We start from the raw sequence: 11,823 nt of genomic DNA, 5'->3' as shown, positions 1-11,823 counted from the left end.
CTATGCATCACCTAGATAGATCTTGCGTGATCGTAGGATTTTTTTGAAATTACCGCGTTCCCCAACAACATCATCAATAGCTTGCGACCTATCGGGATTAATAACATGTGGTGGGGTTGCAAGTCTACTCAAATCAAGTGCAGAGCTAGATGGCAGTTCCTTACCTCCCCTCGTCTTAGAGGGGAAAAATTAGTCTTGGTATCCTTCAGATTCTTCATAATGATAGATTGATAATAATCCCAAATGACTCAATATCTATGCTCCCCGGCAACAGTGCCAGAAAATGGTCTTGATAACCCACAAGTATAGGGGATCGCAACAGTTTTCGAAGGTAGAGTATTCAACCCAAATTTATAGATTCGACACAAGGGGAGCCAAAGAATAATTGCAAGTATTAGCAGCTGAGTTGTCATTCAACCACACCTGGGGATTAATTATGTGCAGCAATATGATTAGTAACACAGTAGTATGATAGTTTGGATGGTAGTAGCAACAGTAGTAGTAATGGTAACAGTGATAGCAATGATTTTGTAGCAAGTGTAACAGTAGCAATAGCAATAGTAACTTAGCAAGAACAGTATGTGACAAACTCGTAGGCATTGGATCGGTGAATTCGTTGGATGATTATTCATCATATAACAGTCATAACCTAGGGTGACACGACACTAGCTCCAGTTCAGATATAATGTAGGCATGTATTCCATAAATAGTCATACGTGCTTATGGAAAGAACTTACATGACATCTTTTGTCCTACCCTCCCGTGGTAGCGGGGTCCACAGGGAAACTAAGGGATATTAAGGCCTCCTTTTAATAGAGAACCGGAACAAAGCATTAACACATAGTGAATACATGAACTCCTCAAATTACGGTCATCACCGGAAAGTATCCCGAATACTGTCACTCCAGGGTTTGCGGATCATAACACGTAATAGGTGACTATAACTTGCAAGATCGGATCTAGAACATAGATATAATTGTGATAACATAAATGGTTCAGATCTGAAATCATGGCACCCGGGCCCAAAGTGACAAGCATTAAGCATGGAAAAGTCATAACAACATCAATCTCAGAACATAATGGATACTAGGGATCAAGCCCTAACAAAACTAACTTGATTATATGATGAATCTCATCCAACTTCCTCACCGACCAGCGAGCCTACGAAGGAATTACTCACTCTCGATTGGGAATATCATGGAATTGGCGATGGAGAAGGGTTGGTGATGACGAAGATCAAAGATTCCCCTCTCTAGAGCCCCAAACGGACTCCAGATCTAGCCTCCCGATGAAGACCAGGAGGCAGCAGTAGCTCCATCTCGTGAAATGCGATAATTTTTCTCCTTAATTTTTCTTCGAAAATAGGATTTTATAGCGTCGGAGATAGGGTCAGCGGGGCCACCAGGTGGGCACAACCCACCTGGGCACACCAGGAGGGGGGTGCACCCTGGTGGGTTGTACTCCCCCAGGGACCCCTCCCCCTCCAGTGGTTCTTGGCTCCAGTATTTTTCTTTTGTTCCATAAAAAATCTCCAAAAAGTTTCGTTTTGAGAACTTTTATTTCTGCACAAAAACAACACCATGGTAGTTCCGCTGAAAACAGCATCAGTCCGGGTTAGTTTCATTCAAATCATGCAAATTAGAGTCCAAAACAAGAGTAAAAGCGTTAGGAAAAGTAGACACGACGGAGACGTATCAATGCTGCCCATGGGGAACACGGAACGAGGGGAATGCTGAGGAGAGAATTTGGGCGCGTGGCGCCTTTTCATGAAAAGATATTTGATTTGAGGCCTTTGTGCCTTTGTGCCTTTGTGATGGAACCTGGTTCAGATTTTCCTACATGGCACAAGTTTATTATGGTTTCTCTGTTTTTAACAACGCATGATATTTCATAGGCCAGCCTACTTTTACGCGTATCATACTTGTTTCCCCATATTACAAGGTGCTCCCGAGGTCAGTGCACCCGGGGAGCCCCGAGCCCTGTGTGCGCCACCCCGAGGTCCTCATGTGCCTGTAGGCACCAGGTCCTATGGCCTCGAGACAGGCTCGAGTTACCTTAGAGAGATGTAACACGCTGCCCATGATGTTTTCATCTTCAGGTGCGCATGGATCCCTGGCCTGGGGTACTCTATTTTTTGAGCCAACACTTATCGGGGGTCAACCGTTTACCCAAATAATGCCTTATTTAATAGTCAGGAAAAGTATGATAAATGCATATGCAAACCGATCCTTTGAAACTCTTTATTAAAAAGATGAAAGTACAAAGTGCAAGAAAACTTAGGTTGATTTTGGTTCTTCTGTGCTCATCCTAGGGTATCTCCTAGGATCCTTGCGCTAACACTAACTCTATCCGTCGTTGGGAACATCAGGGGGGGCAGTACCGGGGTTCTTGCGATGTGAGGGTGGCCGGCGGCTTGGGATTTTTCCCGCCATCCTGATGTCTTCCTTCTTGCTATTCCTTAATTCTTTTTGAAGCCTCCTGTAGACCGCACTTATCTTCACCATGTATCCGGAAGATTAGGGCGCATCTTTCTTTTTGGGGATCAGAGATTCCCCTGGAAGGTTAGCCTTTGATGGAGGGCAATACCCTCCTCAAGCATTCTTCCCGCTGGTTCCAACTCGTCCAGCCTCACCCATCGGGGGCAACAACGGGATCTACAACCCATTTTCCTTGTTGAAGCTCCGGCTACCCCGATCATGTCGGTCAATCCCTTAACCCATGGGGTTAAAGACAAGGATTCGTCTATCGGGATTGGCGGGTGCCTCAATAGGTGGTTTGCCTTTGCCAAGGCTTTGGAAGGAGTCATTTTGTTTTGCTATGGGCAAGCCGCACTTTTCCCTTTTGGATGTCCCTTCTTGCCAAGACCTAGGGCCGACCGGGACTTCGTCCTTTTCCGCCATGGCCACGGGTCGGACTGACAAACTCGACTTTGGCCCCTTACCTGGTGTGCCAGATGTCGGAGTGCTTTCTCCTGGCACAAGGGATTAAGGATACCCTATATTGTGAGTTCGGCCAGGGGCTAAAACGCCTAGTCAATCAACTTCCAAAGGCACACAGAGGAACGAGGAAACGAGGGATTTTATACAGGTTCATGATGCCATCTTGGGGTAAACCGCTACGCCATGTTGGTATTTGATATAATAGGAGGAATACATGTGCTCAAGTGTTACAAAAGAAGTGGTCAGGGGGAGACCAGTGGTGGTCGGGGTACTAACTAAAGTGCCCGAGCACTCCTAACTCTCTCCTCTCTCTCTTCCTTTCTTCTAGTCTTGCTTGAAGGTGGATGGGATGCTGTGTGTGAGTTTATTCTTGCTTGTCCCTATTTGGACCACGGTCCCCTCTTATATAGAGGCTAGGGGATACCACACTTGGTCCGTAAATAATTACAAGGTAATAGGTAATATACAAAATGATAATCGGTCCATCTAGTGCACTTGCTCTTGACACATGATAGTAGATGAGCTGACGCTGCAAAGTGTCAGGTGCTCAAGTGCCTTCCCCGACGTGATGCGCCGCATCGTCCTCCTCCCACTTTACGCCGCGCCAACGTTCCGTCTTGTCACACGCCCCTCGGGGCGTCGTGATGATGACCCTAGACGTAGCCCTGCGCCGGGCTACACCAGGTAAACTGCCAGGCATTTAATGCCTGGTCGGTGGAGTGCGCTGCAAGGCCAGCTTCTCCGACCGACGCATGCCCCGTCTGCTCGGGGAATCATCCCCCGAGACGTCATGGCTGACATTAAGATCCTCCTCGGGGAACTTTTGTGGTTGTTTCTCTCTGTTTGGGCCTGTATTTCATACCTCTCGCCGCGCCATACTCCATAATTTAGTTAGTATTTTATCACGCTGAATTACTTCCGAGTGGGCGCAAATACACAACATATTATGTATACCCTATGACTTAATGTTCGGTCATAGCTATAGATGAAGCGACTCCTAATCATGCTAGGATTGTAAGGAACATGGATTTAAGGTTACAAGATCATGTCATGCAAAGGATAGGCTTAAAAACTACTCCATCCATATCAAAATATAAGACATTTTTGTAGACTAGTTTAGCCTACCAAAGCATCTCATATTTTGGTATAGGTAGTATCTAAAATAACATATCAGTTAAATCGAAGGGTTTAAAATCAGGGAACTATGAGTTCAAGTTTCGTGTTAGTAGCAACAAAAAGAAAGAAAAGAGACCGGACCACATTATCACTAACGTCAGCAGATAAGGAGGAGCAAAAGGCGGTGAGCAAACTAGATAGTGATTTTTATTTGAAAAACATGGAACTATGAGTTCAATTTTTGTCGTACTAGCAATAATAACAATAAGCAAAAAGATGGAACACATTAACAACAACGTCAGCAGCAGATAAGGAGGGACAAACATCGATTATCAAACTAGATAATAAAATTTTATTTGAAAAATAGGTAGCTATGAGTTTGATGTTAGCCCTACTATGAACAATAACAAAATAAAGAGATGGAAACGCATTAACACGCATTAACACCAGCACCAGCAGATACGGAGGGACAGAAAGAGGTGAGCAAAGTAGATAACGGTCTAGCCACAACACATATGACCTTATACATATAATCAAACCACATGTTTCGTCACTCCTACAAAAAGAAAGGCTGAGCATTTATTTCTGCTCCAATATTATGTAACAAAATTTCCATGCTAGGATTGGATGTTTATGATGGACTTTTATCCTCGGAATTTGATGGAAGGTTCAACTATGTTGTTGCTACGATGTTATCAACAAATTTCAATATGAAAGCAATTATAGCAACATGGGCAGCGAGCTACTATACAATGTGTGTTCTCCACTCTGAATCTGATGGACCTTTCCACTCTGTCGCTACAATGTTAGCAACAAATATCAATATGAAAGTAATTATAGCAACTTTAAACGGGCTTGTATTGAACTTATTCGTCATAAAACCACATGTTTTCATGCTCGGCAAAAAATGTGGAGGATCCATTTTTGCTCCGGCGTAATCCGCAACGAGACCGTCCGCTTCATATTTACCCGAAATGGGGGTACTTTTCGCTCCGTTTTCGCCCTTGTTGCTAGCAACGGATAAGGAGACTAAGAACATATTAATACCGGGGCTAGAAGATAAGGAGGGAACTTGTACAAGTACCCTACCAACTTGCAGCCTAGCCAGAGATCAAATACAAAACTTGCAGCCTAGCCTTGGTTGCTATCTCTTCTCCTCTCCCCTCCCACCCCAACTACTCTCTCCCCTCCCACATACGCTTCCTCAAGAGAGCAGAGCAAACCCAGCACGACACCCTCATCTCCGACCAAGATCACCGCCGAGCAGACCACCCGTCCAGCGCCGCCGATGGATTCGTCTCACCACAAGGTTCATCTCTCTGCCCAGCCGTCTTCTAATTGAAAAAAAAAAGATCTGTTTATGCTCTGTGGCTGCTGATGTATTCCTGCCCTCTGCCTCGTCTCCCTCAGGTGATCGGGGTCGCTCCGGCGGCGGCGGAGGGAGGGAGGATGTGCTGCGTCGAATGCCGCACCACCACCACTCCCATGTGGCGCAGCGGGCCAACGGGGCCGAGGGTGAGTTCCCCACTTTTCCCCTCTTTTTCCTTTCTTTCTTGTTTGTGCTGTGGCCTTGTGGGGGAGGTGATCGGTGGTGTCAACCATGGCCTGATCACCACAGTTCTTGCGGTTCATACTGCGATCATGTGATCGATTCTTGATTATATCGTCCAACCTGTTCCTAGAGCGATTATGCTAGGAATCATTAGCGTCCCTGGTTTTGTCAGAGTAAGATCATAAGATAGGGTGGCGATTTTAATCCGGGTATTTGCGTGGGAGAGGAAGATCATAAGATATGGCAGCGATTTTTATCTAAAAAAAGATATGGTGATGATTGTTCTAATCAGGGCAGCTTGGAGCTTTGGATAAAGTCCCACGGCAAAGGAAAAAAAAAAGGAATCCGTGTGTGTACTCAGTTTTGATTCCATTTGGAGGTTAGGTGAGCTGTTCCTCGCAACAGTGCTAACCTCCAATCCCCCCTAATATTCCCAAGTGGCATGTCTGAGATGGGATATTTAAAAAGGGGCCAGCTTTTCTCTGGTTGTTTTCTATTGGTTGGGCCAATTCTTTAAGGGATATCCTTATCACCATGATAGTTTTTCACTTCATTCTGGCACTGAGCCATGCACCCATCAACCAGTAATCTCTCTTTTCTCGTTGGCAAAACTGATATGTTTCCCTGATCTGAAAAGTAACAATGGAGTTAGTGGTCCTTATTGTGGTCCTAGTCCGATGACAAAAATAAAACTGAATGTGTATTGAACATTTTTTTTCTGAATTATGTATTGAACATTTTTCACTTTGATCGTAGACGCTTTGCAACGCGTGCGGGATCCGATACAGGAAGAAGAGGAGGCAAGAGCTAGGTCTCGACAACAAGCCGCAGAACCAGCAGCTGAACCAACAACAACAACAGCAGCAGCAGCAGCAACAACAACAACAACGAGAAGATCACGGAGAGGCAACAAGTGCAGTAAAAGACAGCAGCAGCAGTACCAACAACAAAAGCAACAGTCTCCAAGTGGTGAAGAAGAAAAGGACGGTCTCAATGGGGGTGGAGGAGGCTGCATTCTTGCTCATGGCCTTGTCCTCCTCATCTACACCCCCACTACTACATGGCTGACGACCCCCCACAATTGGTGCGCCGTGTACATACATACATGATATACAAGGCAGCCTAAACAGACCACCAAGTGATTCCAAACCAGTCATACAGATTTCTTAGATGGATTATCAGGATGGAGCAGCAGGGAAATGATGTCTATTTCAGGCCGATGATGTTGATGTGATGGGGGGCTGGATTTTGTATTTGGATCCACCTGCGCCGTAGATCTTGGATCGTGTCAGTGTGTCGCATTCGAGACCGAAAGGGAGGGTGCTCTGGGGCAAATGTTTGCGCCGGAGAGGGAAAAGGCTGGTCAGTGGCTGTATGTTTGTTGGTAGGCTCAACTGTGATTAGTCCAGAGTTTGTTTTAATTTTACCCCTGATTCAATGTGTCCCCTATTTTCTGTTTATTTCCATGTAAGTGTTTTGTTTCCATTGTTAATTCAGAAGGATGGGTGATCAAAAGCAAGCATTGCCCTCCTTCATGTGTAATAAAGATCAATCAATAAAAATGATTCATTCCTTTCAATTCAATCAGTGCAAATCAAGACAGAAGTTTGCTTTTCTTATGCTGATTGATGCTGATGAATCCAGAATTTATTTGCAGCCCATAACCATTCATGCATATGCAAATGCAAAACATACAGTACATACAAAGCAGAAATAACCACCATGAAATTACACCTGTCATGCCAAAGTGATAACCTTTGGTGTTAGTTAGAGACAAGCTCAGCATATACAGAGTTGGACAAAAGGAAAGATCAATCCAACTGTCACTTTATTCAGCCCTACTGCAGTTGATGTTGGTTCAGGCTACTGCTGCCTCTCTACCATGTATGATAGTCTGCTGCCTCTCTATCAGAGTTTGTTTTAATTTTACCCCTGATTCATGTGTTTCACATTTTCTGTTCATTTCATGTATGTGTTTTGTTTCCATTGTTAATTGAGAAGGATGGGTGATTAAAAAGCAAGCATTGCCCTCCTTCACGTGTAATAAGGATCAATCGAATAAAAATGATTCATTCGTTTCAAATTCAATCAGTGCAAATCAAGAGAGTAAATTTGTGTTCCTTACACGGATTGATGCTGATAAATCCAGATTTTATTTGCAGCCATAACCATTCTTGCAGAGGCAAATGCAAAACTTACAAAGTACATATACATAGCAGAAATAACCACCATGAAATTACACCTGTCATGCCAAAGTGATGACCTTTGCTATTAGCAAGCTCAGCATATACAGTGTTGGACAAAAGGAAAGATCAATCCAACTATCACTTTATTCAGCCCTACTGCAGTCGATGTTGGTTTAGGCTACTGCTGCCTCTCTAGCATGTACGATAGTCTGCTTCTTGCACACATCTGATCAAAATTACAACCATCTAATCATCACAAAAACTCCAGGCTACTCCTGGTTTATCTCACAAAATATAGTGGTAACCTATGGTTTTAAGAGTGGTTTAAATTCTCCGGGACGTTTCATGCGTAGCATGGTTTCCCTGAACAGCATGTCACATGGTTGCGATTTAAATGTAAAAACTCATTCCATCTGGCCAGCCAGTTCAGCTTCCTCATCACCATCAAACTCTTGCTCCACTCCTTTCACCTGCCAAAGAATGGAACATTGAAGTTTGTGAAGCCTGCCAACGGCGATATATTGATCAAAGATGAACAAGTTACTCTTTTAGGCAAGCTGGGCATAAGAAGAAATGACAATGGCAACAGATTTCTTGAATAGTTCTCCCTCTGTCCCTTAATATAAGACACGTTTTGTATTAAGGGACAGAGGCAATACCAGATAACCAGTATTCTAGCTATCAAATAATGGACAACCTTTTTCACTGAACACACACACACACACACATAAACACACACTGGGAGCTGTTTCAAGAAGCGGGAAACAAAGCACTGTATATTACCTCGGGCACATAGTGCATGAGCATGTTCTCTATGCCAGATTTCAACGTGACTGATGAACTCGGGCAGCCACTGCAGGCACCTTGCATTTTTAGCTTCACTATCCCTGTTTCTCTGTAAGGATAGCATCACAGTGAGACAATGTAGCCAACATTCTTTAAAATCAGCATCATGCATGAACATCAGGAGAGGGGAGGTACTAACGGCTCAAATCCTCGGTATTCAATGTCACCACCATCATCTTGAACAGCCGGACGAATGCGGGTCTCCAATAGTTCTTTTATCATAGCAACTATTTCTGAATCATCCTTCGATACAGACAAACGTTGCATGGCAGATTTAGAATCTCAAGCACAGGTTTTCAATTATTCATGATGACAAATGTTGTTTTGCTTCCCCACAGAGAACAAAAAATATTGTGTCAGTGCTACTGATACCTATCTTCCTGTCAGACACAAGACTTAACAGTATGAACATTCTGGATTTAGGTCGTAGTATAGATTTGTAAAATTAGCATTATCCAGAGGTATTGTGCTCATGGTGTGAGCCTTGATTCACAACACCAACAACTGCCGTGCTGAAGATAACCAGACGGCATGGATGCGGTGCTTAGGTCTCTGACCTCTCCTAATACGATTGGACTTGCTAGATCTTTCCTAAGACAACTGGAATCTTCCATAGTTTTGTACTTTCCTAGTGAACTCTTAGTATCCTTCTCCCTCATGGACTTATGTTTTATATTGTTACTGTATGCATATATCTTGCATAAAACCAATACCGTTTATACTTCACACCCTAGATGACCACTTCCGCAAAAAGCGATGCGACTAAAAAGCCCAAAAGTTCTGCCTACAGTGTCCTTTTCTTATAATTGTAGTTTAGAAATAATGTATGACACAAGAAATGACCATGCTGCACAAGAACAAAGCTATAGAAACAAACTACGAATAGAAAGAATGTGCATGAATACCTCATGAATTGCTGTGTCCATAGCAGCTGCGGTATTTGAGTCCAGGAAAAGTGGCTGTCCAGATGAGTAGAAATCCATTATCGCAGCAAATACCTCAGGCTTAAGATAATCCCATGAAGTCTCGTCAGATTTTGTCACAGTTACAAAATCAGATCCAAAGAATACTCTCGTAACGCCTGCATAAAAATTGCATCCAGTCAATATCATGACCGAATGGAATATTTCACTGAGAAATTTTGGTGCCAATTTCAGATGTTGTGCTGTGAAATCTTTACTGTTACACATTTACCAATCCTAGGATTTATTTGTTGTTATGGTTCCAAAGAATATACCTGAAGTAATTAATATGTTCGAAAATACAGTATATTAAAATGTGAGATTATAGGCCAACAGAATGCCAAACTAAGCCTGAAGCATTTGCATGGATATGCTATTTTTTAAGAAGTCAATATCCCTTATTAAACAATGACAAAGTTGCACATCCGCATCATGTTGACACATTTTGAAAAACAAAGAACCATCAGCTCAAATATGTCTTGCCTAACAGATTTCAAGATAAGATCAGGATTCTTGCTTTTGGAGTAGCTTCCTTCCACCCTTTGGACCATTCCAACTATGTGTCTTTTCGCATATTATTCTCCAAGTTTAACCCAGCTCACTGCCTGCATGAAGTTATCATGCCCTTTGCCCACGTTAAATAGATCTCCCTCAATTATTGTATTCAAGTCCCCTTTCTTTTCTTTCGTGCCCAAATGGTTGCTTGGATATCCAACAAACCATAACGCTTACTTGGTTGCTAATTTATTCGGTAAGAATTGTGAACAGAGCTCTCTGTAGTTTGTAAGCCATTTTTCCAATTACATCTCAAAATAGTTCCCTTTAATAGCTAAAGGGCTTTTAGTTTAACAACAGAAGGTAAACGCGACAAAATGAAAAGGAAAACTATAAAGTAATTGAACAGAAGGAATAATTAACATTGATTCATTCAAGAATACTGTTTATCAAACATGGAAGACTAAAAAGATCAGTTCGTCCAACTCAAATTCAGGGCAGTGCACAACCTCATATGCCCTTACAAGTAAACCTCCTATACACATAGGCTCGCATGTCATAGACACGGAGCGCCTGTTTGTAATACCAAAGGGGGGTGGGGGTAGGTTTTTCAACTTTGCAGGGGCATGTAAGGACTAAACCCAAATTCAATACACAGCAACAGATTGCTTGTTGTGAAGACGGTAACTAACTGATTAACACGAGGACTGGTAAATACCTAAACTGAAATGCTGAAATATAAAACAAACACAGTAGATGACTAGGGCGGCAGGAATGATGTACCTTCTATCGCAAACAGCGCCTTCGCCAAAGGAGATGTCATGGCGGTCCGAGCATGAGGGAAATCAGAGCTCCCAACTTCCATAACCGGCTTTCCAGGATGGAACATGAGCGACTGCGGGTTGGGGGTCGACTGCGTCTGGATGAACATGGTCCTCTTCTGCCCTGTCCATGACACCAATTTTGCAACCAAACAAACATGAGCACATGAGCTAAGGCACTGAAACCAACATATTCACGAACAATCAGGTCGTCTAATGCAAGAACAAGATCGCCTAAGTGGAGCCCATTTCAGCTCAATGCAATGCAAGCAATCAGAGAACATTGCTGAGCTACCAACGAACGCGTCGTCGCTCAGATGAAGAAACCGACCTACCACGTGGTAAACTAATTCGCTAGCCGACCCTAAAGTTCACATCTCCACGCGTCCAATCCGTCAATCCGACCTCCCTAGCATGCCAACCTCGCAGCGCCAAATTCGACACAAGGAGAAGGGGAGCGGCGAAATCTAACCTCCGAGCCGATCCCATGGGGAAGGAGGAGCGGGGTTCCTGTGCGCGGCCTGGCGCGCGAAGGGCGGCGAATTGAGGCGGTCTAGAGCGCCGCCGGCCGCCGACGAGAGGAAGCGCGGCGCGGGGAGAACCCGCCTCTGTAGGAGCTGGGACACGAGCGCGAGGGCCCTCCTCCTCGCCATCGCCATTCTTGCCTCTGCTTGCGTTGCGCTCTTCTCTTCCTCTTCCTCTAGGTCGGCTGACAAATTCGTTCCTTCTTCTTGGGCCGGTGCTAAGATTCTCGGCTCGTATATTATCTGGACCCTGGTGGGCCAAATGGTTGGGCCTTCCGCTCGGAAGAAGTAGTCGACGTTTTCGCGAGGAAGACTACAAACTCGAGCGGTTCTCGTGTGAGGCGGCGGCAGATCGAAGACATTGGCGGCGGCGGCGGCAAAT

At 44.2% G+C, this 11,823-nt stretch overlaps 2 protein-coding genes across 2 annotated transcripts; one reads left to right on the top strand and one right to left on the bottom strand.

Moving 5' to 3' along the window:
- Positions 1 to 5,164: 5,164 nt before the first annotated feature.
- Positions 5,165 to 7,191, top strand: LOC119326750 (GATA transcription factor 17-like). Its single transcript, XM_037600368.1, has 3 exons — positions 5,165 to 5,364; positions 5,466 to 5,570; positions 6,364 to 7,191. Exons 1-3 carry the CDS (start codon positions 5,344 to 5,346, stop codon positions 6,673 to 6,675), a joined length of 438 nt encoding a protein of 145 aa, XP_037456265.1. The 5' UTR covers positions 5,165 to 5,343; the 3' UTR covers positions 6,676 to 7,191.
- Positions 7,192 to 7,737: 546 nt separating this feature from the next.
- LOC119326740 (nifU-like protein 4, mitochondrial) lies at positions 7,738 to 11,713 on the bottom strand. The gene is made up of 6 exons (XM_037600361.1): positions 11,390 to 11,713; positions 10,880 to 11,041; positions 9,545 to 9,720; positions 8,779 to 8,882; positions 8,577 to 8,688; positions 7,738 to 8,263 (listed from the first exon to the last, which is right to left on the bottom strand). The coding sequence occupies exons 1-6, from the start codon at positions 11,574 to 11,576 to the stop codon at positions 8,198 to 8,200; spliced, it is 807 nt and encodes a 268-aa protein (XP_037456258.1). The 5' UTR covers positions 11,577 to 11,713; the 3' UTR covers positions 7,738 to 8,197.
- Between the last annotated feature and the right edge of the window lie 110 nt (positions 11,714 to 11,823).

The sequence above is a fragment of the Triticum dicoccoides genome, chromosome 1B (genome assembly GCF_002162155.2).
Source record: "Triticum dicoccoides isolate Atlit2015 ecotype Zavitan chromosome 1B, WEW_v2.0, whole genome shotgun sequence".
Taxonomy (NCBI): domain Eukaryota; kingdom Viridiplantae; phylum Streptophyta; class Magnoliopsida; order Poales; family Poaceae; genus Triticum; species Triticum dicoccoides.
Note: the sequence above shows the minus strand (reverse complement) of the source record. Positions and strands in the feature narration are given on the sequence as shown.